The sequence below is a fragment of the Solea solea genome, chromosome 16 (assembly GCF_958295425.1).
Source record: "Solea solea chromosome 16, fSolSol10.1, whole genome shotgun sequence".
Classification (NCBI taxonomy): domain Eukaryota; kingdom Metazoa; phylum Chordata; class Actinopteri; order Pleuronectiformes; family Soleidae; genus Solea; species Solea solea.
In genome coordinates this window covers 20,950,929-20,974,431 of record NC_081149.1, presented here as the reverse complement: position 1 = coordinate 20,974,431, position 23,503 = coordinate 20,950,929, and the positions used below count along the sequence as shown (strand labels likewise).

General features: G+C 37.7%; 2 protein-coding genes across 26 annotated transcripts in view; one reads left to right on the top strand and one right to left on the bottom strand.

Annotated features, from left to right (window-relative positions):
• Nucleotides 1–23,503, top strand: part of LOC131475314 (interferon-induced very large GTPase 1-like) — a 64,083-nt gene that overhangs the window by 18,150 nt on the left and 22,430 nt on the right. For 4 of the 25 annotated variants that reach the window (XM_058653331.1, XM_058653346.1, XM_058653345.1 and 1 more), the window contains exons 9-35: nt 7,084–7,118; nt 7,250–7,343; nt 7,452–7,538; nt 7,631–8,227; nt 8,707–8,756; nt 8,873–8,939; nt 9,119–9,153; nt 9,281–9,374; nt 9,481–9,567; nt 9,661–10,257; nt 10,730–10,779; nt 10,896–10,962; nt 11,142–11,176; nt 11,304–11,397; nt 11,504–11,590; nt 11,684–12,280; nt 12,761–12,810; nt 12,927–12,993; nt 13,173–13,207; nt 13,335–13,428; nt 13,535–13,621; nt 13,715–14,311; nt 14,784–14,833; nt 14,950–15,016; nt 15,196–15,230; nt 16,118–16,282; nt 16,636–16,702. In XM_058653331.1, coding sequence (XP_058509314.1) covers nt 7,084–7,118; nt 7,250–7,343; nt 7,452–7,538; nt 7,631–8,227; nt 8,707–8,756; nt 8,873–8,939; nt 9,119–9,153; nt 9,281–9,374; nt 9,481–9,567; nt 9,661–10,257; nt 10,730–10,779; nt 10,896–10,962; nt 11,142–11,176; nt 11,304–11,397; nt 11,504–11,590; nt 11,684–12,280; nt 12,761–12,810; nt 12,927–12,993; nt 13,173–13,207; nt 13,335–13,428; nt 13,535–13,621; nt 13,715–14,311; nt 14,784–14,833; nt 14,950–15,016; nt 15,196–15,230; nt 16,118–16,282; nt 16,636–16,702 — 3,987 coding nt within the window. Of the gene's footprint in view, nt 1–5,846; nt 5,993–6,863; nt 6,983–7,083; nt 7,119–7,249; nt 7,344–7,451; nt 7,539–7,630; nt 8,228–8,706; nt 8,757–8,872; nt 8,940–9,118; nt 9,154–9,280; nt 9,375–9,480; nt 9,568–9,660; nt 10,258–10,729; nt 10,780–10,895; nt 10,963–11,141; nt 11,177–11,303; nt 11,398–11,503; nt 11,591–11,683; nt 12,281–12,760; nt 12,811–12,926; nt 12,994–13,172; nt 13,208–13,334; nt 13,429–13,534; nt 13,622–13,714; nt 14,312–14,783; nt 14,834–14,949; nt 15,017–15,195; nt 15,231–16,117; nt 16,283–16,635; nt 16,703–17,186; nt 17,225–17,633; nt 23,248–23,503 lie in introns of those variants that run through there. The other 21 variants (XM_058653339.1, XM_058653349.1, XM_058653341.1 and 18 more) reach the window with 17 other exon arrangements.
• Nucleotides 813–3,549, bottom strand: LOC131475363 (GTPase IMAP family member 7-like). Its single transcript, XM_058653438.1, has 2 exons — nt 3,157–3,549; nt 813–2,334 (listed from the first exon to the last, which is right to left on the bottom strand). Exons 1-2 carry the CDS (start codon nt 3,188–3,190, stop codon nt 1,286–1,288), a joined length of 1,083 nt encoding a protein of 360 aa, XP_058509421.1. The 5' UTR covers nt 3,191–3,549; the 3' UTR covers nt 813–1,285.

The following is a 23,503-nucleotide window of genomic DNA, read 5'->3' as shown; positions in this document are numbered from 1 at the left end:
AAAAGTGTGAATGTGGTTTCGGTTTTGGATTCAGAATTCTTCTCTAATTAATTTTCTCTCACTTGCTTTGTCTTCCCTCTTTGCCTGTTTGTAGTGCTTCAAGGGAGAGGGAAGATGTCCCTGCCAATACCCATTTAAAAGAGAAGTCCTCGTTGTACAGCCATTCAATTGTGCCTGCAACAGCATCTGAACACAGACCTTGCTGTCCAATTGTGTTTAGCAGTGGGATTGAAGGTCTGACTTTGCCCTCCAGACCAAAGAAATGCAAGTCTAAATTGAATTTCTGTCTGACTGGTAGTTTGTGTGTGAATGTTTTTGTAAGTGTGTGTATGTGCACTGTATGTGGAGTATCTTTGTTTTTTATACATGTATATAGGATGCTAATGTGACACTTGATGTGCACATGGATGTAAAACCAGGCACTGGAGTAACACTAAGGAAACTGTGTATTTGTCCGTATTTTCCCCTTTGAGGTGCAAAGAGATGATTCGAATTCATGAAAAAAGTGCCTGACATTTTGTCCTTTGCTCAGTCACGTGTGTAATTTTAGATTCCATGTAGTGCAGGTACTGAAGTGTGTAGAAGTGCCAAGACACTATAGTCACCACCACATTTGACAAACTGTATTTTCCTGATGATTTACAATAATAAGAAATACTGTATTTTGTTTGTAAATGTGTTCTCTGTAATCGTCCACAAAGCATCTTCTTTTTATTTGGTTTGCAGTGAGACACTCCCTTGAATACCTTTCTAAATGTGCAATCTTTTCTATGTTTACTTTTCCTCATTTCCAAGTAGGTTAACTTCTGGTATTTCCAAGATAGTTTTTTGTAGTGAAATGTTTTGTCATCGGAGGGCAAAGAAAGGGTTTGCACTTTTTCTCAAGCAATAGATAGAGCCAAAGCTGCTGAAAGGCTCCTGTAAAATAGCATTACAACATCCTGAATTTCTTTAAAAGCTTTGATTGATGAAAAAGGCTTTCAGAAAATGTTACTGACAGGGAGGTGAGTGGTAAGTCATTTCTATGTCATTACTTAAATTATAACGTGTCTTCACTCAGTTCAAAGGTGTGGTTTTGCTTTTTGTTAGCAGTCCACATGGTGAGACGTATACCAGGATGTTTGCCTTCCTCTCCACTCCCCAAACACATACACAAATGAAAATGCTTATGAACTGATCAGTGTCAGAGAATCATAGCGTTACATACACGGTGTTGAGTGAGTTTTCCTTTCCCACGCAATTGCCTGTTTGCATAATAAAGTGCAGTCAAGTTTCCATCAGTTCATCAATGCAGTAATGTTTTTCGGTGCTTGTAAAAGACCTTACTTCCCTCTCTCACAGCCCCACTCACCATTTTTGCAGCGGAACTGATGCAGAGTGGCGATGCTGCCAGAGCGGCTGCTCTCTCCACCACCTTCACTTTCTTCACAACCTTGCCTTTCCCTTTGTCCTTCCCCATGACCCCTGCCCCCTCTGCAGCACCTTTTCCCAGTGCAGTCACCAGCTCACACCAGAAAAGCCTCTCTGCCCTCTTCTTGGCCTCTTCCTCCTCTCTTCTCCTCTCTTCTTCGTCTTCCCTCTGTCTCCTCCTCTCTGGCCCCGGCTCTTCCTTACCTTCAGTCAGCCTCTGAGGGTATTCCACCTTTGGTCCACTTTCTTCCAGAATCATCTCTTGTGCATCCCTGATGGCCCTCTCAGCTTTGTTAAACATCTCATTGCTATAGCAACCACCTCCATTGTCAGCCACTATTTTGTCCACTTTCTTCAGTAGCTCCACAACCTGTTTTGTGCATGCTGTTGCCTTGTCCTGTACGCTGTTGTCAAAGATATGAAACCCTCCCTGGCAGCTGCTGACAAACTCCACCAGCTCGTGGTTCTCCTCCAGGAAATCCCCGATGTCTTTGCCCAGTAGAAGGTCTCCCCAAGTGAAGAGCACCATGGTAAACCTGACTACTTTGTGTCCAAAAGTAGCCTTCATCCACTCCAGGGTGTCCTTTTCCTCCTGTGTGAACCTGCCTGGCTGTAGGGTCACCAAGAAGGCATGGGGTCCCGGAGTGGCCAGAGCAACACAGCGCCCCACCTCTGCTATGACCTCTTGAGGGCGTAGCTGTGTGTGGAAGAATCCTGGCGTGTCTATCACAGAAAGGCTGCGCCCATTCAGTGTCCCCGTTTGTCTCTTGCATTGTGTGGTCACAGAAGAGGGGGAGACGTCCACCCAGAAAGCGGACCTGCCCAGGATGGTGTTGCCTGAGGAGCTTCTGCCGGTTCCTGTTCTCCCCAGCAGAACAATCCTCAGGGGTTCAGGCTCTGAAGTTGAAGGTGACGCTTTACAGACTAAGGCAGAAAGACAGTTGTTATTCACATTCTATTACCAGAATTATTTAAAGCTGATACCAGAACATAATATGGCAACATTTTAAATCTACATCTGACTTATATTTTGTGAAGTACTTTTGGTCCCTCCAGGGCGACAGAAAAAGAATCCCTTTCTTTTGTGTGGCCACTTCATTAGTGGTCCAAAAAATGAAAAGTGCAGTGTGTAGAATTTATCTATAGGTGAATTTGTATGTTACAGCTGAATATTTCTCACTTCATCCTTCCTTTCCAAGCATGTAGGAGAGTCTAGGAAGAATTCAGTTTTCATGAAATGTTTAGTTTGTAGGCTTCTGTGAGGACCTGTTCAGTAGTATAATTATATCATGTATTATGTTAAATGTCTGCCAAATGTAAATAATTCCAACGAAATCTTAAACAAATGACCTCTAAATAGTTTTTGGCCAGGATTTACTTTGAGCCCAAGGAACTGGTTTAGAGAGAGATGCTTAATCTCCTTAATTAACTTTTGAAACAATAATCTCATAGACTCATTGAATTAATAGTTGCAGCTGCTCACCTGAAGACAAAAATAACAATAGTTACCAAATGCGTGCTGAAAAGGAATCTTTAAAATATGACGTGTGTTGTAGCAACATTTTTGCTTCCTGTAATATTATTCCCTTTCCCCCTCATATAAAGGTAAATAAATGAACTGGATTGTTTATTTAAAACATCTGGTTTCAACGTTGGGTGTAAACCATGTATGACATTTTAAATAGCAGTTAATTATAAACAGTGCAGCGCAGAAATCACCTAAATGTGATGATGAAATCCACATACCTTCACATGACGCAGCATTTTCAGAGGATGACATCCTGAACCGAGGAACTGTGATAAAAGCCTCAGGTCTGGATGTTGTATGCTTTAGCTGTGAGGCAGTGCACAGTGGAATATCCCTTTACTTTGTTTAGCGTTTCTCTGTCCGGTTTATTTCCACCAAACTGCAGGAGGCTTTGGCGCAGTTGTCGCAGAGAGATGCTGCACGTTCCCCGCACCCTCCCCTGAAATGACCTTCTCCTAAGAAAACTGGTCTCCACAGCACAGAATACACTCACCTCCAGTGCAGATGTCGCCCCTTGTAATCATGATTTTCATATGAATACAACCAATGACTTCGTGTTGCTGTTTGTTTCCTTGAACACTAGAGAGCAGTATAATATCACAGAACAATTAAAGTGTACTCAACTCGAGACAATCTCAATTCACTAGCTGTTCAAATATTTTACAACATATATTAAGATTTAAAGCTACGGAAGCGCTTTGCATTCATTTGAAGAAAAAAACATGTTTTTTTTCCCTGTTTTTCTGAGTAATTTTCTTTCTGTTTTCATGCTAATTTTTTTCCTGAATTATCGAGAACTCTCGCTCAAAGAGCTCGCAGAACAAAGTAAAGCTTGATTAAACTAAACAAGCTGTCCATGTTGTTATCGAACGTTTATTGGGTTTCAAATATGTAAAGCATAAAGCAGCAAACGAAAGACAAAGGTAGACAGACTCGTTCTTTCTCCAGGAGCTGGTATGAGAAGAAGGCTAACTGTTTGCCCTCAGACCAGTGCCATGTTTTGACAAACATGAACAGACAAGGATACATGTGGACAATGCTATACTAAAAGAGTGACAGAGAAGCTTGCACAGGGAGAGATGGGCAAAATTCAAATGCCTGAAAAGTTTTTTTTTGTATTTTAAATACCCATCTTTTTGTTGTGTATTTTTTTTTTTTCATTTAAGGGGAGTTTTTTAAAAGAATGGTAACAGGCATAATAATGGTGCTTTGATTTGCCCCACTGGGCTATATAACCAGCTTATATTGCCCATATGAAAATCTGACTTTGCCAATTGCACCCCACCCCAAAATAATTTTATAATATCAACATTTGGTATGAATTTTAACTGCTTATAAGGCTATTTGTAAATATTACCACTTCCCTCCCCAATGAACCTAAACTATTATCCATTTTGCAGTGTCTTCCGTTAAGGATTTTGACACAGAAACCTGTAAACAATAGTAACTTCACAGTTTTAGTGGTAACAACTGTAGTAGCAATCAGTGTCTGACTGGTAGTGGACAGGAAGAGGACCTGAGGATAGAACAGCATGATTAGAGCAAACAGTATACAGGCAACATGGCTACAGCCTGTGTTAGTACATGTGAAGTAGAACCATTGACAAACAAAACCAAATCAGCATTTAGAAGAGCCTGGGAGATGTTGGAGGACTGTAACTTCATCATCAGAGTAGCACAACAGTGGAATGTTTCGCAGTGATGTTAGGCATGTCAAACAACACAGTGTTGTAACAAAGCCAACATGCTGTGGAAAGATTAAATTAGTCTTTTGTTTAAGCAAAGTCATCGGCACGGCATGAGTTGCAAGGGTTAGAACAGAATAACAATGTCTCTAGAAACATTGACAGACATGTTGGTGTGGATACTTTTCTCATGGACCGTGAAGCAAAAATAGTGAAATTCAGCCACACTTTTAGCTTAAATCCTCGCTTTCACTTTGTTGATAGACATTTAAAATATATAATGTTTTAACAGCCCATTAGTGTTGCTTTATTGTCTCATCTGATGCTACAGCAGAAATACTTTCACTTTCAATCTCCACAAAAATAATATATGTTCAGTGTTGGCAAAACTTAAACAGACAGTGGGACAGTTATGTATGTGCATGTGTGTATAAACACAGTGTAATGTTGAGTATAATTTTCATTTCAGTTTTTCAGAAAATTCTAATTTAAATGCCCATGAGAACTACTCGCGCCCACACACACACACACACACACACACACACACAGTTAAGAGTTTGCACATTAACCTTTATAACACTGAGCATTTTGGCTGCTTTTTACCAGTACTATGTTAAAACATACAGTATATACAGAGTTAGGATGTACACTTTAGAGTGTCTTATATCCTTTTTACCCCAACACAACCCTATAGACAATCTGATATTATATATTTGGTTATTTTCACCAACTATATAAACACAACTCAGCAAAAAGAAACATCACAAGGCCTCATGCAGCTTCATGTTTATGTTGTTTATTGTAAAGCTACATGAAGCAATATATGATGTTTGTATTCAGTTTATGACGTTAGGCCTAATATGCTAAGATGTTTACACAATAAACAGACAATGGGCATTGTGCTTTGATTGCTGACCACATGCATTTCTCAGTTACATTTTCATCTGCTTTGACTCAAGGACTTTATATAGGCATACACTGAACACTGCAGCATATACAGGGAAGTGCTTTAAGTGAAAGCATTTGTAAAAATCCTTTCCCTACATGTGATTTCAGGGAAATCACATGTAGGGCCGTTCTGTTTCACTGTCAACTGTTGCTTTCTCTTTCTCTGTCTCTGTCTCTCTCTATGTCTCTCTCTCTCTCTCTCTCTCTCTCTCTGCTTTAAGTGAAAGCATTTGCAAAAATCCTTTCCCTACACGTGATTTCAGGGAAATCATGTGTAGGGCAGTTCTGGTTCACTGTCAACATTTGCTCTCTCTCTCTCTCTCTCTCTCTCCCCCCCTCTCTCTCTATAAAAAGAATTGTACCAGGAAGTGTTTGTGATAAATCAGCCGGACCAGTGAGAGTGAAGGAACAACAAACAAAGGTGAGTTTGTACAACTATTCTATAGTTTTTGTGCAAATATCTTTTTAAACATTACATATTGAGGTCTTGTCTGATTTCTAGCTGAGCCTGCCTCTTTCCTGACTCATGATTGTAATTTGAAATATGTTATATGCCTACCAGCCACAATAGTAAAAGTGGAAACTGGTTTTAAGGCTGTGGCTGTGATCTGTGAATATCTGTGTCCTGCTTTAAAAGAGTCCCTTCTGAACTGTCAATGATGTGAAACTGTGTAGGTTTGGTTATTCTCTGTGGTTTTAAGGTTTGAAAAACTCAAACAAAGTTGGACTGACAACCAAGATAATCGATACAATTCATAGAAGAACCTGTTACAGAGAAGAATAAGACAAGACCAACAAAAGAATGAAGAAATCTATTTTCACCAACTATATAAACACACCTCAGCAAAAAGAAACATCACAGGCCGCATGCAGCTACATTTTTATGTTGTTTATTGTAAAGCTACATGAAGCAATATATGATGTTTGTATTCAGTTTATGACGTTAGGCCTAATATGCTAAGATGTTTACACAATAAACAGACAATGGGCATTGTGCTTTGATTGCTGACCACATGCATTTCTCAGTTACATTTTCATCTGCTTTGACACAAGGACTTTATATAGGCATACACTGACCACTGCAGCATATACAGGGAAGTGCTTTAAGTGAAAGCATTTGTAAAAATCCTTCACATGTAGGGCAGTTATGTTGCACTGTCAACTTTTGCTTTCTCTTTCTCTCTCTGTCTCTGTTGCTCTCTCTCTCTCTCTCTCTCTGTCTCTCTCTCTCTGTGTGTCTCTGTCTCTCTCTCTCTCTCTCTCTCTCTCTGTGTCTCTCTCTCTCTAAAAAGAATTGTACCAGGAAGGGTTTGTGAGGCGGAGACTCACGACATCACAGCACGAGGAGTTGGAGGAGGAAGAGGAAAGACTGAAATCGAAACTGAAACTTCATCTTTGACAGATGACAAAGGTAATTCTTACAACTACAATTCAAACATTCATAAACTGATATGGTTTGGAAATATTTTTAATGCTAACCCTGTGCAATTTATTTTTTACATGATCTGTCAGAAGATGAGTTGGAGGAAACTGCAGCTACAGTGAAGGTAAAATATTTTCACTGTAGTCAGTTTCCAGCATACAGTTCATTTAACTTTTGCCTTTATTGACAGTATTTATATCACACAACTATATTCAATTTTTCAGTATTTCTCAAACAATTTATTCTTGTTCTTAGATTGATCCAGTGAATAAACCTGGTGAAAGTGAACAACATGGAGACAGAAAAGACAGAGAGTCTGAAATCAAGTCTTTATCATCCAATGGGAAAGGTCATATTTTTTGCATTATAATCAATGTTATAAATGACATTTCTGCAATATGTCAAATTCTTTGGAAAAAATAAGAAATCTAATCAAATTAATCTCTGATATTTGCAGACTTTTCGCTTTTAACTGCCAATATGAGCTCTACAGAGGACAATGAAACACTGATGGACACAAGTCCACCATCGCAACCTAATGAATGTGAGAATTTGTTCTTTTAGTTCTTTTCCATTATTAAACTCTTAGAATGTTGTTTAAACTATTTCTAACATGGTGCCATTCTTTTTCCCCAGGGAATCCAGAGTTTACTCTTGTGTTAATTGGTGACACAAATTCTATTAAGGTGGGACCGGAAAATATCTTGCTTGCCAACGATGAGCAGACACATATGCAGCATCTGTCACCCAAACTGTATGATCTGTGTGGTCGACACATCTCTGTGATCAACATGCTTGGTCAGCAAAACACTGAGAACCTCTTGCTAAATCAGGGAGCTCATGTTTTTCTCCTGATATTACCAAATAGTCTGGATAGCAGCCAACATAGTGCAGGAGTGCAGTGGTTGGAAAAGGCTTTTGGGAAGGAGTCACTTTCTTATTTAATAACAGTTGTGACTCATGATGCAGATGCAGAGTGTGAAAGTGCACTGACAGATTTGAAAGCCAACACAGGTTTTGATGAAAAAAGGTACCACACATGCACAAAAAGTATGACAGATGTTTATGAAATGACAGCACTGCTGGAAAAAATAGATGTTATGGTCTCTGAAAAGAAGACATACTGCGGCAGCAGAGGGACGCTGGATGAGAATGATGAGCAAAAACATGTGGACTTCAAATCAAACACAGAAGAAGGGACGGATTCCTCAGAGTTTCAGCAAAATCAGACAGGTGAGATGTTCATGTTTAAATTGTGAGATCCACACATCAGCAACAATATAGCTGACAGTCCAACAAGAACGTGGTGCTCATACAGGGATACCTAAACATATTTATTGGACTGGTCCAAAAGGTCGCAATTTTATGTAAATGGCAGAGCATCAAATTACAAAGTATGTACAGGGGGCCAATCATTTCACCTACGACATCTGGCACTTTCAAAACAAAATGCAATTTCTTTACTGTGGAATTTAATCAACGCACAAATACCCCAAGCAGAAATCTATAATAACAAAAAAGCTTCCTTGAATAAATCATTATTATTATTGTTATAGAATGACTGTCCTGCATAATTATAATGGTAAAACTGTATATACTTGATACCCAATATACACAAATGACTTACCCAGTATGTGTATGTGTGTATAAAACATCTTTGACAGAGAGGAGTTTTTTGTTATTTATTTATTTATTTACTTATTTATTTCCAGGTTGTCCTGCAGAAGATGAGGAGAAGAGTTCATCTAACGTCAAAGTGAAGGTCATTAGTCTACATTTGATTTAAGCATTTATGATAAGAGAAGATTTTATATTCTCCAGTTATATGTTTCTGTTTTAATAAATAACCAATAAAGCTAAAATCATCTGATTTCTCAGAGTGACCTGCTGAATGAACCCGGTGATGTTGAGCACTCAAATAATGATGACAGCCCAGTGGCAAAAGGTCAGTCTGAATTTATATCTGAAATACCATCTGCAGCAAATAAAAAAAGCAAAACTTTGATTCGATTTTATTTTCACGTTACTTCAGATACATATTTAGATTGTAAAGTCTGACTGATATGGTTTGGAAATATTTTTAATGCTAACCCTGTGCAATTTATTTTTTACATGATCTGTCAGAAGATGAGTTGGAGGAAACTGCAGCTACAGCAAAGGTAATTTTCACTGTAGTCAGTTTCCAGCATACAGTTCATTTAACTTTTGCATTTATTGACAGTATTTATATCACACAACTATATTCAATTTTTCAGTATTTCTCAAACAATTTATTCTTGTTCTTAGATTGATCCAGTGAATAAACCTGGTGAAAGGGAACAACATGGAGACAGAAAAGACAGAGAGTCTGAAATCAAGTCTTTATCATCCAATGGGAAAGGTCATATTTTTGCATTTTAATCAATGTTATAAATGACATTTCTGCAATATGTCAAATTCTTTGAAAAAATAAGAAAACTAATCAAATTAATCTCTGATGTTTGCAGACTTTTCGTTTTTAACTGCCAATACAGGCTCTACAGAGGACAATAAAACACTGATGGACACAAGTCCACCATCACAACCTAATGAATGTGAGAATTTGTTCTTTTAGTTCTTTTCCATTATTAAACTCTTAGAATGTTGTTTGAAATATTTCTAACATGGTGCCATTCGTTTTTTCCCAGTGAATCCAGAGTTTACTCTTGTGTTAATTGGTGACACAAATTCTATTGAGATTGGACCGGAAAATATCTTGCTTGCCAACGATGAGCAGACACATATGCAGCATCTGTCACCCAAACTGTATGATCTGTGTGCTCGACACATCTCTGTGATCAACATGCTTGGTCAGCAAAACACTGAGAACCTCCTGCTAAATCAGGGAGCTCATGTTTTTCTCCTGATATTACCAAATAGTCTGGATAGCAGCCAACATAGTGCAGGAGTGCAGTGGCTGGAAAAGGCTTTTGGGAAAGAGTCACTTTCTTATTTAATAACAGTTGTGACTCATGATGCAGATGCAGAGTGTGAAAGTGCACTGACAGATTTGAAAGCCAACACAGGTTTTGATGAAAAAAGGTACCACACATGCACAAAAAGTATGACAGATGTTAAGGAAATGACAGCACTGCTGGAAAAAATAGATGTTATGGTCTCTGAAAAGAAGCCATACTGCGGCAGCAGAGGGACGCTGGATGAGAATGATGAGCAAAAACATGTGGACTTCAAATCAAACACAGAAGAAGGGACGGATTCCTCAGAGTTTCAGCAAAATCAGACAGGTGAGATTTTCATGTTTAAATTGTGAGATCCACACATCAGCAACAATATAGCTGACAGTCCAACAAGAACGTGGTGCTCATACAGGGATACCTAAACATATTTATTGGACTGGTCCAAAAGGTCGCAATTTTATGTAAATGGCAGAGCATCAAATTACAAAGTATGTACAGGGGGCCAATCATTTCACCTACGACATCTGGCACTTTCAAAACAAAATGCAATTTGTGGAATTTAATTCACGCACAAATACCCCAAGCAGAAATCTATAATAACAAAAAAGCTTCCTTGAATAAATCATTATTATTATTGTTATATAATGACTGTCCTGCATAATTATAATGGTAAAACTGTTTATACTTATTTGATACCCAATATACACAAATGACTTACCCAGTATGTGTATGTGTGTATAAAACATCTTTGACAGAGAGGAGTTTTTTGTTATTTATTTATTTACTTATTTATTTCCAGGTTGTCCTGCAGAAGATGAGGGGAAGAGTTCATCTAACGTCAAAGTGAAGGTCATTAGTCTACATTTGATTTAAGCATTTATGATAAGAGAAGATTTTATATTCTCCAGTTATATGTTTCTGTTTTAATAAATAACCAATAAAGCTAAAATCATCTGATTTCTCAGAGTGACCTGCTGAATGAACCCGGTGATGTTGAGCACTCAAATAATGATGACAGCCCAGTGGCAAAAGGTCAGTCTGAATTTATATCTGAAATACCATCTGCAGCAAATAAGAAAAGCAAAACTTTGATTCGATTTTATTTTCACGTTACTTCAGATACATATTTAGATTGTAAAGTCTGACTGATATGGTTTGGAAATATTTTTAATGCTAACCCTGTGCAATTTATTTTTTACATGATCTGTCAGAAGATGAGTTGGAGGAAACTGCAGCTACAGCAAAGGTAATTTTCACTGTAGTCAGTTTCCAGCATACAGTTCATTTAACTTTTGCATTTATTGACAGTATTTATATCACACAACTATATTCAATTTTTCAGTATTTCTCAAACAATTTATTCTTGTTCTTAGATTGATCCAGTGAATAAACCTGGTGAAAGGGAACAACATGGAGACAGAAAAGACAGAGAGTCTGAAATCAAGTCTTTATCATCCAATGGGAAAGGTCATATTTTTGCATTTTAATCAATGTTATAAATGACATTTCTGCAATATGTCAAATTCTTTGAAAAAATAAGAAAACTAATCAAATTAATCTCTGATGTTTGCAGACTTTTCGTTTTTAACTGCCAATACAGGCTCTACAGAGGACAATAAAACACTGATGGACACAAGTCCACCATCACAACCTAATGAATGTGAGAATTTGTTCTTTTAGTTCTTTTCCATTATTAAACTCTTAGAATGTTGTTTGAAATATTTCTAACATGGTGCCATTCGTTTTTTCCCAGTGAATCCAGAGTTTACTCTTGTGTTAATTGGTGACACAAATTCTATTGAGATTGGACCGGAAAATATCTTGCTTGCCAACGATGAGCAGACACATATGCAGCATCTGTCACCCAAACTGTATGATCTGTGTGCTCGACACATCTCTGTGATCAACATGCTTGGTCAGCAAAACACTGAGAACCTCCTGCTAAATCAGGGAGCTCATGTTTTTCTCCTGATATTACCAAATAGTCTGGATAGCAGCCAACATAGTGCAGGAGTGCAGTGGCTGGAAAAGGCTTTTGGGAAAGAGTCACTTTCTTATTTAATAACAGTTGTGACTCATGATGCAGATGCAGAGTGTGAAAGTGCACTGACAGATTTGAAAGCCAACACAGGTTTTGATGAAAAAAGGTACCACACATGCACAAAAAGTATGACAGATGTTAAGGAAATGACAGCACTGCTGGAAAAAATAGATGTTATGGTCTCTGAAAAGAAGCCATACTGCGGCAGCAGAGGGACGCTGGATGAGAATGATGAGCAAAAACATGTGGACTTCAAATCAAACACAGAAGAAGGGACGGATTCCTCAGAGTTTCAGCAAAATCAGACAGGTGAGATTTTCATGTTTAAATTGTGAGATCCACACATCAGCAACAATATAGCTGACAGTCCAACAAGAACGTGGTGCTCATACAGGGATACCTAAACATATTTATTGGACTGGTCCAAAAGGTCGCAATTTTATGTAAATGGCAGAGCATCAAATTACAAAGTATGTACAGGGGGCCAATCATTTCACCTACGACATCTGGCACTTTCAAAACAAAATGCAATTTCTTTACTGTGGAATTTAATCAACGCACAAATACCCCAAGCAGAAATCTATAATAACAAAAAAAGCTTCCTTGAATAAATCATTATTATTATTGTTATATAATGACTGTCCTGCATAATTATAATGGTAAAACTGTTTATACTTATTTGATACCCAATATACACAAATGACTTACCCAGTATGTGTATGTGTGTATAAAACATCTTTGACAGAGAGGAGTTTTTTGTTATTTATTTATTTACTTATTTATTTCCAGGTTGTCCTGCAGAAGATGAGGGGAAGAGTTCATCTAACGTCAAAGTGAAGGTCATTAGTCTACATTTGATTTAAGCATTTATGATAAGAGAAGATTTTATATTCTCCAGTTATATGTTTCTGTTTTAATAAATAACCAATAAAGCTAAAATCATCTGATTTCTCAGAGTGACCTGCTGAATGAACCCGGTGATGTTGAGCACTCAAATAATGATGACAGCCCAGTGGCAAAAGGTCAGTCTGAATTTATATCTGAAATACCATCTGCAGCAAATAAGAAAAGCAAAACTTTGATTCGATTTTATTTTCACGTTACTTCAGATACATATTTAGATTGTAAAGTCTGACTGATATGGTTTGGAAATATTTTTAATGCTAACCCTGTGCAATTTATTTTTTACATGATCTGTCAGAAGATGAGTTGGAGGAAACTGCAGCTACAGCAAAGGTAATTTTCACTGTAGTCAGTTTCCAGCATACAGTTCATTTAACTTTTGCATTTATTGACAGTATTTATATCACACAACTATATTCAATTTTTCAGTATTTCTCAAACAATTTATTCTTGTTCTTAGATTGATCCAGTGAATAAACCTGGTGAAAGGGAACAACATGGAGACAGAAAAGACAGAGAGTCTGAAATCAAGTCTTTATCATCCAATGGGAAAGGTCATATTTTTGCATTTTAATCAATGTTATAAATGACATTTCTGCAATATGTCAAATTCTTTGAAAAAATAAGAAAACTAATCAAATTAATCTCTGATGTTTGCAGACTTTTCGTTTTTAACTGCCAATACAGGCTCTACAGAGGACAATAAAACACTGATGGACACAAGTCCACCATCACAACCTAATGAATGTGAGAATTTGTTCTTTTAGTTCTTTTCCATTATTAAACTCTTAGAATGTTGTTTGAAATATTTCTAACATGGTGCCATTCGTTTTTTCCCAGTGAATCCAGAGTTTACTCTTGTGTTAATTGGTGACACAAATTCTATTGAGATTGGACCGGAAAATATCTTGCTTGCCAACGATGAGCAGACACATATGCAGCATCTGTCACCCAAACTGTATGATCTGTGTGCTCGACACATCTCTGTGATCAACATGCTTGGTCAGCAAAACACTGAGAACCTCCTGCTAAATCAGGGAGCTCATGTTTTTCTCCTGATATTACCAAATAGTCTGGATAGCAGCCAACATAGTGCAGGAGTGCAGTGGCTGGAAAAGGCTTTTGGGAAAGAGTCACTTTCTTATTTAATAACAGTTGTGACTCATGATGCAGATGCAGAGTGTGAAAGTGCACTGACAGATTTGAAAGCCAACACAGGTTTTGATGAAAAAAGGTACCACACATGCACAAAAAGTATGACAGATGTTAAGGAAATGACAGCACTGCTGGAAAAAATAGATGTTATGGTCTCTGAAAAGAAGCCATACTGCGGCAGCAGAGGGACGCTGGATGAGAATGATGAGCCAAAACATGTGGACTTCAAATCAAACACAGAAGAAGGGACGGATTCCTCAGAGTTTCAGCAAAATCAGACAGGTGAGATTTTCATGTTTAAATTGTGAGATCCACACATCAGCAACAATATAGCTGACAGTCCAACAAGAACGTGGTGCTCATACAGGGATACCTAAACATATTTATTGGACTGGTCCAAAAGGTCGCAATTTTATGTAAATGGCAGAGCATCAAATTACAAAGTATGTACAGGGGGCCAATCATTTCACCTACGACATCTGGCACTTTCAAAACAAAATGCAATTTGTGGAATTTAATTCACGCACAAATACCCCAAGCAGAAATCTATAATAACAAAAAAGCTTCCTTGAATAAATCATTATTATTATTGTTATATAATGACTGTCCTGCATAATTATAATGGTAAAACTGTTTATACTTATTTGATACCCAATATACACAAATGACTTACCCAGTATGTGTATGTGTGTATAAAACATCTTTGACAGAGAGGAGTTTTTTGTTATTTATTTATTTACTTATTTATTTCCAGGTTGTCCTGCAGAAGATGAGGGGAAGAGTTCATCTAACGTCAAAGTGAAGGTCATTAGTCTACATTTGATTTAAGCATTTATGATAAGAGAAGATTTTATATTCTCCAGTTATATGTTTCTGTTTTAATAAATAACCAATAAAGCTAAAATCATCTGATTTCTCAGAGTGACCTGCTGAATGAACCCGGTGATGTTGAGCACTCAAATAATGATGACAGCCCAGTGGCAAAAGGTCAGTCTGAATTTATATCTGAAATACCATCTGCAGCAAATAAGAAAAGCAAAACTTTGATTCGATTTTATTTTCACGTTACTTCAGATACATATTTAGATTGTAGAGTCTGACTGATATGGTTTGGAAATATTTTTAATGCTAACCCTGTGCAATTTATTTTTTACATGATCTGTCAGAAGATGAGTTGGAGGAAACTGCAGCTACAGTGAAGGTAAAATATTTTCACTGTAGTCAGTTTCCACTATACAGTTCATTTAACTTTTGCATTTATTGACAGTATTTATATCACATCCGAGCACAGATCCGGCGTCTTCACCGCGGTCGAGCCGATCAGTCGGGACGGTGTTTATTGCCGCAACCAGAGCATTGTCTGCTGGTTGTGTGCTGCATGGTGGCTGTCTTCCCTGCCACGCCTGAATTCTTCACCCCTCTCCCTCTTTGGACGGGATGCCAATGCACCCGGACTTATAACTGGAACTGTAACGCTAAGGCTAGCGCTAACGCTAACGCTAAGGCTAACGCCAACGCCAAGTGTAAACACAGCTGATTAACCACGGCTATTTGGCCGCTGCTTCGCCGCTGTTTCGCCGCTGTTCTGCCGCTTTCCTGTTGCTGTCCTGTTGCTCGGTGACTGTTGCTCCGACGGCCTGGTTCCGATCCGGTCGGCCGCCTGTGGACAGCCTGTTTACCGCTGCTACGTGTGATTGCATTGTGTGTGTGTGTGTATGTGTGGCTGTAACGCGTACTGGATGCGACGAGTCTGCCCGAACTCTCAGCCACTCGCTAAGATTGTGAACTATAGGTGTGTGTGTGTGTGTGTGAGAGTGTTTTAAGTGTAATCCGGCAAGGTTTGGTTTAATTGTTTACTTATTTACTCTTTGTTTAATGGTTGAATTTATGTTGTTAATATGATCAATCTGATTTCAAACTGTTAAATTGGTTAATTGTTGAGTTGATATCTCTGGCCAGAGACTCTTTTGTTTCTTGTGTTTGGTTGATTTATTAATATAATTTAACATTTCTCAGTTTATCAATTGATCATTTATATTTGGTTGCTTAAATTTGAGCCCGTTTAATTGTGTTTTCCTCTCCCCTTAGTGGAAGGCCGACGGTGGTGGTTCTCCTGGGTGGTCGTGGTCCTGTGTGCTGTGTGATCCCTTTTTAAGATTTTATTTGTTTACACGTCACCTTTTGCTGTGTGTGTGGGGTGTCCTCCTTTTCCTTTTGGATGTCACTTCCCCTACCAAACCCCTCCTCCAGCCGGTAAGCCTCAGACTACATCCCCCTTTTTGTTGGGCTCTTTTCTTTTTTTGTGTTACAGTGCCAATCTTATGATTGTTTTAAAAATAATTGTTAGACATGATCATTGAACTCCGTCTCATTCCCTCCCTGAGTAAACGAACCCGAGTGTCTTTTTGTCTGAAGGTATTAGTTGACCTTTACTACTGGTCCTTGGGCCATAACCCAAGGTGGCGTTGTCGGTATTTGGAGTATAACTTAGTAATAACCCTCGTGTCGCAATAAGCATTTATGATAAGAGAAGATTGTATATTCTCCAGTTCTAGGTTTCTGTTTTAATAAATAACCAATAAAGCTAAAATCATCTGATTTCTCAGAGTGACCTGCTGATTGAACCCGGTGATGTTGAGCACTCAAAGAATGATGACAGCCCAGTGGCAAAAGGTATGAATTTATATCTGAAATACCATCTGCAACAAATAAGAAAAGCAAAACTTTGATCCGATTTTATTTTCACATTACTTCAGATACATATTTAGATTGTATTGTCACTAACTTGGTTGTTACAAGACTCAGAGAAAACAAAAAGCTGAAGCAGTGGCAGAGCAGCCTGGAAAAACCAAAGAGGCAAAAATTACGAACAGAAAGCTTGAGAATACTGGCAAACACTTGATCTAGAAAACAGAATGATCTGGAACTTTCATTTTGAGGTTGATGAATAATGGGAACCAGTTGAGTCTTGTCAGCTGCCTTGACACAACTTTTATAATGCTGCCCAGAAAAGACATGTTCTTCAACTTAAATCTTTAAATTCAACTTAAAAACACCTGAATAAAATGTTTTTTAACTGTAAAATTGTTTACACTTAAAAATATTTCTGCTTCTGTGTGCTCCAGCTCCTCTAATGAAAATTATAATTTCACTGTAGGTGCTGCAGATGAGGTTAACAATGAAAACAAGGACAAGGTAAGAAACTAAAGCTAAGAGCTTATGAGTTTTCATTTCATATGTAATTTTAATGTTTTTCATGCTTTTGGATGCAGTTTACAAATGATCAGAAAGAGAACAACAGATTGAGATACTATTGATGAATCATGAGGTGATGCAGATTATTGTGTAAAAATGTGTGAATAGTTAAAACAATTACTGTCTTTGTTCCTGCTTTACTTTAGTTGTAGAGTAGTAAAACATAAAATGTTAGATTCTGGTGCAAACACACACTAATTACTTATCATTATCTCCTCTAACTAAAGCTGAGTTATTCAGCCACAGTTAATTAGCAAGTAATTAATCAACAGGTAGTTCATGATTCATTATACACAGAATAAAAACTTACATATAATTGTAAAGTTTGACCACAATATTGAATTTTTAGGTTGGAAAAATGCCAAATTCTGTGAAGATTTCTGAAGAGATCGACAAGGAAAATCAACACCAAAGAGTAACTGAAACACTGCTCGGACTTGATCTTCAAGACAAACATCAACAGAAGTTGACTTCAGAAGATTTTCTCAAAATTGGTCCAGCTATGAAAAAGTACCATGTGACTTCAGAGAAAGAATTAACAAATACATTTCTTCACAAGCTTCTCATGTTAGACTACAGAGCCAGATATATTCCTGTTAAACAAGAGATTCCCGAGGTGAGCGATTCAAAACCTATTCAAGTGTGTGATAGTGCTGAAGTAGAGGACATAGATGATATGGATGATTTTTTTAGCACAAGTGAAGACACTAAACAAACAAAAGAGACTCATTTGCATCCAATGGACATTCAAATGGCAGTATTTCACTGTTCAGACAGCTTCCTCAAGCAGAACATTGTATCAAAGCTCTCACAATGTCAGTATGCTTTACCTTTGCTTGTTCCTGACCCAGTCACGATGGATATTGAGTGTCCTCTTTGGACATTCAGAAAAATAACAAAAAGCTGGAAGACAACTGATATCCAAACTGACAGCAAAATAATGAAGAGCATGCCCATCTGCAAAGCCAAGACACCCATGGTGTCATTTTTGCGACTGGATTCACTATCAGTGTCAAAATCTCAGCTGATAAACACGTTGATCAACGACCGTCACAGCACTTTCTTCCACAAACACCTTCAAGGAAGCAACAAAACTCGCCACTTGGTGGATGGCATGGCAGAGATTGCCTGGTACTGCCCAGCTGGAAAATGTAATGATGCCTTCAATGACTGTGTTGCCTTCTGTAATCTCCATGGTGATGCTCTGTTGTTTGAGAAACAGCGTGACATACTTATTGAAAAATCTTCAGTTAATGTTGTGCTTGTACCAACTCTGGAAAAGGGTCACAAAAGTTGGGGAGTAATCGAGGCTCTCTGGAAACTTCCAAAGCCTCTCATTATTCTCACTACTGATACTGACGGTGGTAAACATCAGAAGAAACAGGGCAGATACAAAATAAGTCTAAAAGACAGAAGTCATTCAGATATTACTGAAGAACTGAAAACAATCATTGGACACATTTTGTGTGAGTCACAAACATCCTTCCACCTTGAAAGTATGGCAGAGGTCCCTGGAATCAGAGTGGATGAAGATGACCCAGTCTGCCGAAAAGGGAAAACTGCTGCATTGGAAATGATGAATTTGCTTAAGAAGATACAGGATGTCACAGAAATCAAAAGCAAATTCCTCCCTTGTCAAGGCCAATTGTGGCATGAGTGGAGCAGAATAAAAAAAGAGCTGTACCACCTGACAGGACAGATTGAGATTGAGAAATCTAAAAAGGAAAATGAACTGATAAAAATACGACAAGATCAGTGCAAACATTCCTGTAGTGAGCTGATAAAGCTGTTTACTGATAATCTTTTGTCTCTGTCATCAACTGAGAGACAGTATTTCCTGAAATGGACTCAGATCTTCCTTGATGACCATGTTACTGATGATCTGTCCGTAATTCTGCAAAACTATGATAAAACATGGTCTGAGGTCTTGGCTCTGAAAAAGAAACACAACAAATCTGACCTTTTCAAAAGCAAACAAACTGAGCTTGAACAAATATCAACAAAACTCCAGTCAGCAACTTTTGGTTTGGAGCACATCTTTAGAGAAATGGGGCAGATCTATGAAGCCCATAAATCTCAGAAGAAACAAGAATGCAAACATACAGACTGGTTTAAATACCCCGAGCTTGCTGCAGAGCTGATGATATCAGGACACCCAATGGAGCTTATGGATGGTGATGCAGGTAATGTCCCGCTGACATGGATCTCTAGTCTTTTAGATGAGGTCATCAAAAAACTAGGTGATAAGAGAGTTTTTGTTCTTTCAGTTTTGGGAATACAAAGCAGTGGAAAATCAACAATGCTGAATGCCATGTTTGGGTTAGAGTTTGCAGTGAGTGCTGGCAGGTGCACCAAGGGAGCCTTCATGCAGCTGGTTAAAGTGTCTGAGGAGGTCAAGGAGAAATTCACGTTTGACTACATTCTTGTGGTAGACACGGAAGGACTACGTGCTCTTGAGTTAGGCAATGTCACTCTTCACCATGACAATGAACTGGCAACATTTGTTGTTGGTCTGGGAAACCTGACATTGATCAACATCTTTGGTGAGAATCCAGCTGAGATGCAAGATATTCTGCAGATTGTTGTACAGGCCTTTATGAGGATGAAGCAAGTTAATCTTTCTCCAAGTTGCATGTTTGTTCACCAGAATGTTACAGATATTACAGCTGTAGAGAAAAACATGGATGGAAAGAGACGTCTGCAAGAGAAATTGGACCAGATGGCTCAACTTGCTGCCAAAGAGGAGGTGTGTGATGTGCAATATTTCAGTGATGTCATTGCATTTGATGTTGAAAAGGATGTGAAATACCTTGCCCAACTATGGGAGGGAAGTCCACCGATGGCTCCACCAAATCCAGGTTATTGTGAGAGTGTCCAGGAGCTAAGGAACATGATCCTCTCTAAAGCTTCAGATTCTGCTGGGATTACGCTGTCACAGTTTAAAACCAAAATCCAGGATCTTTGGAATGCCCTTCTGAAAGAAAACTTTGTTTTCAATTTCAAAAACACATTTGAAATTGCAGTGTACAGAAACCTTGAGGTCCAGTTTGGGAAATGGACCTGGATCCTGAGGAGCAACATGTTGACCATTGAAAACCAGCAGTATATTTGCATTGAAAATGGAAATACTGACAAAGTTGAGCTCAATCATCTTAATGAAAAGATGAGCAAAACCTATGAAGAAACCAAACAAGAAATTCAAAAGTATTTTGATCATGACAAAGACAAAGAAATATTGGTTCAGTGGCGAGGACGATTTAAAAGCAAAATCAAAGATTTTCATGAGGAACTGGTGAAGGAAACAAAAAGAAAATTGGATGAAATTATCCAACAGAAGAAAGCATGTAAAAAGCTAAATGATGAGAAGACAGTGTTTGAGAACAAGCTTCTGCAGAAGAGCAAAGAGCTCGCTCATCAGTTAAAAGACAAGGGACAAGATGAAAAGGAATTAAAAAAGCAGTTTGACCATGTTTGGAAAGGCTGGGTGGACGAACTAACTACAGATACAAAACCTATTGAAGACATCGACTTTGAAAAAGAACAGAACAAGGTCTTGACTGACCTTGGTATTGAATGGATTCTCATAAGTGACTCCAAACGCTGTGGCAGACATAAAGAATTACCAGTTTGGCGGACTGATTCTAATTACACCGATCCAAGGAAATGGTTTGGAAAGATAAAGAACCTATTCAATCATGACCACGAATACATCAGATCCTTCATTGCCAGAGTTGAACAACAGTCCATTGATAATATTAAGACTAAACCAGTAGCCACAAGAGGTTTCCAATCAACTTACTTGCAAGAAGTGGCCAACAATGTTATAAAAGAAGTAACAGAACTTGAAGCAGAGCTGAAATGCACTGCAAAGAAGGAGTTTAAAGTTGATCTCTTACTGTATGTGTTTGACAAAGCAACCATTTGGCTTTCAGAGTCTTACAAGAAATTCAAGATCAACAATGATGCCATTGCTTACCTTGAGGGCAAGAAAACACAGTATTATGATATTTTTAAAAGCTTCTGCAAAGGACACTCCTCTGCTGTTGTGTTTGGAAAAGTGATCTGTGAAAAACTCCGGTCTGCTACTGCTCAGGCAGTCTTTACTAAGACTGCCATTGATCTTGCTGGAGAGATGAAATGTAATTTCCCAGCATTCAATGGGAACCGGTTAGTCATGGAGAAACATGTGTTGAAGTCACTGGCAGAGAAAGGCTCATTTGAAGACTACATTAATTACATCCAGCAGCCAAGAAAACATGTAGAGTCTTATATTGAAGAGCAAGTGAAGGAATATATCTTCACAGATCATGAAGACAGAACAATGGATATACGGAAAAAAAATGCTGAAGACATCAAAAAAGTGGTAAATCAAGCTTTATTTACTGCATCGGAAAATGTCAAAACCCAGAGAGGAAGCACAGACCTGTGGCTGAAGGAATTTTCCAGTTTGCTAAAAGATAAACTGACCATTGGTGATATTTCTTCTGAAAATTTCAGTGACATTACCAACTTTGACTTTCTAAAGGACGAAATAAAGAGAGGATTTAAATCCATCATTGAAGAAACAAACAAACGCCCACTGAAGGAAATGAAGGAATCCAGACTGAAGCCTGAGAAAATCCTCATTGATCAGTTGTGCAATTGTTGCTGGGTAACGTGTCCTTTCTGTGCAGCTGTTTGCACCAACACCCTGAAAGATCACAGCCCTAATGATCACAGTGTACCTTTTCATCGATCCGGTGCAGTACAGGGTTGGCATTACAGAAACACAGTGGAAATGTCAGTTGATTTCTGCACAACAAAAGTTGCAAGCGATAGAAGCTTTTACCCTGATAGTGATTCAGAAAGGTTAATTCCCTATAAACAGTACCGAACTGCTGACCCAAGGTTTGCTAGTTGGAACATTACCCCTGATGACTCTGAACTGCCATACTGGAAATGGTTTACGTGTCAATATCAAAAACAAATAGAAGATCACTACAAATTAAGATATGAGGGCTTGGGAAAAATTCCTGAAAACTGGACAAAAATCTCAAAAGAAGAAGCTATTAAAAGTCTGGATGAACTGTTCAGTGTGCGAGAGGCCACAAACAAATGAGCTCTGCTCATCATACTGTTTTGTTTTTTAATCATTTTCATGACACAAACTCAAAAAAAAATGGCCTCAATGAATAAACGCAAATTAAATAAGTCACGGGTGACTATGGGGATAGAAATGTTTCATCATAATGTAAAGATCTTCTTAACTCAAAACTTAAAGGGAAAAAAAGGTTATTGCTATATAAAGATATATTAATTGATTTATGCCATGGACAGAAAAAACTTTCATTTTCATATTTCAGCTTTTTTCTTGTATAATTTTACCTTTTTTTGTGGTTGTAAGGTTGTTGTTTTTTTATTTTTGTTATACAGATATATGTACCTTGACACGATAAATCATTTTTGAAGTGAGAAAATAGATGTTGATTAACATTTCTTACTCGATTCAAATGAAAGAATTAGTTATTTTTCTTTTATTGTGGTTTGATTTGCAATTTATGATGTAAATGAAAAGTAACCTATGGTTCTAGTCATATTATTGTTTAACATATGCTTTGTCATCCATCTCTCCATTTTCTACCACTTTATCCTCCATATGAGGGTCGAGGGGGAAGCTGGAGCCATGTAATCAATATTTCTTCCTGATTTTAATGTCAAGATATGAAGAAAGAGTTGTGTTTGTACAGTCTTGGTAATTGACACTCTTTAGAGATTATAACAAGTTTAAATATGTAATGTCTGTCTTGATTTATTTGATTTTAGTACAGACCAGGAACCTTGAGGGAAGCATTCATTACATGATAGATGACTTTTTAAAGTCTGGTATCATCTGACCTCCTGGTTAATACTAGATGGACATTTGTCAGCTCATTGTGTTTTTATATTCGAGAAAAACATTTAATAAAAAATAATAATTAATCATATTGCAGGCCTCGGTTTATTATTATTAATTATTTATGGCAGATCATTATTAACATGAAGGACAAACAAAGGTTAAACAACTTGTTAATCTACAAATGTAGATTCTTCAGAATGAAACCCTGATTAAATAATATGAAAAATTAGTTGAAGTTACTTGGACAGCCCCTGCCAATACTGAATGATAAAAAAGTTTCAAAATGATTTCTAATTATATCGTAATTAGATATTCTTTTTATATTGGTATTATTTTACATTTCA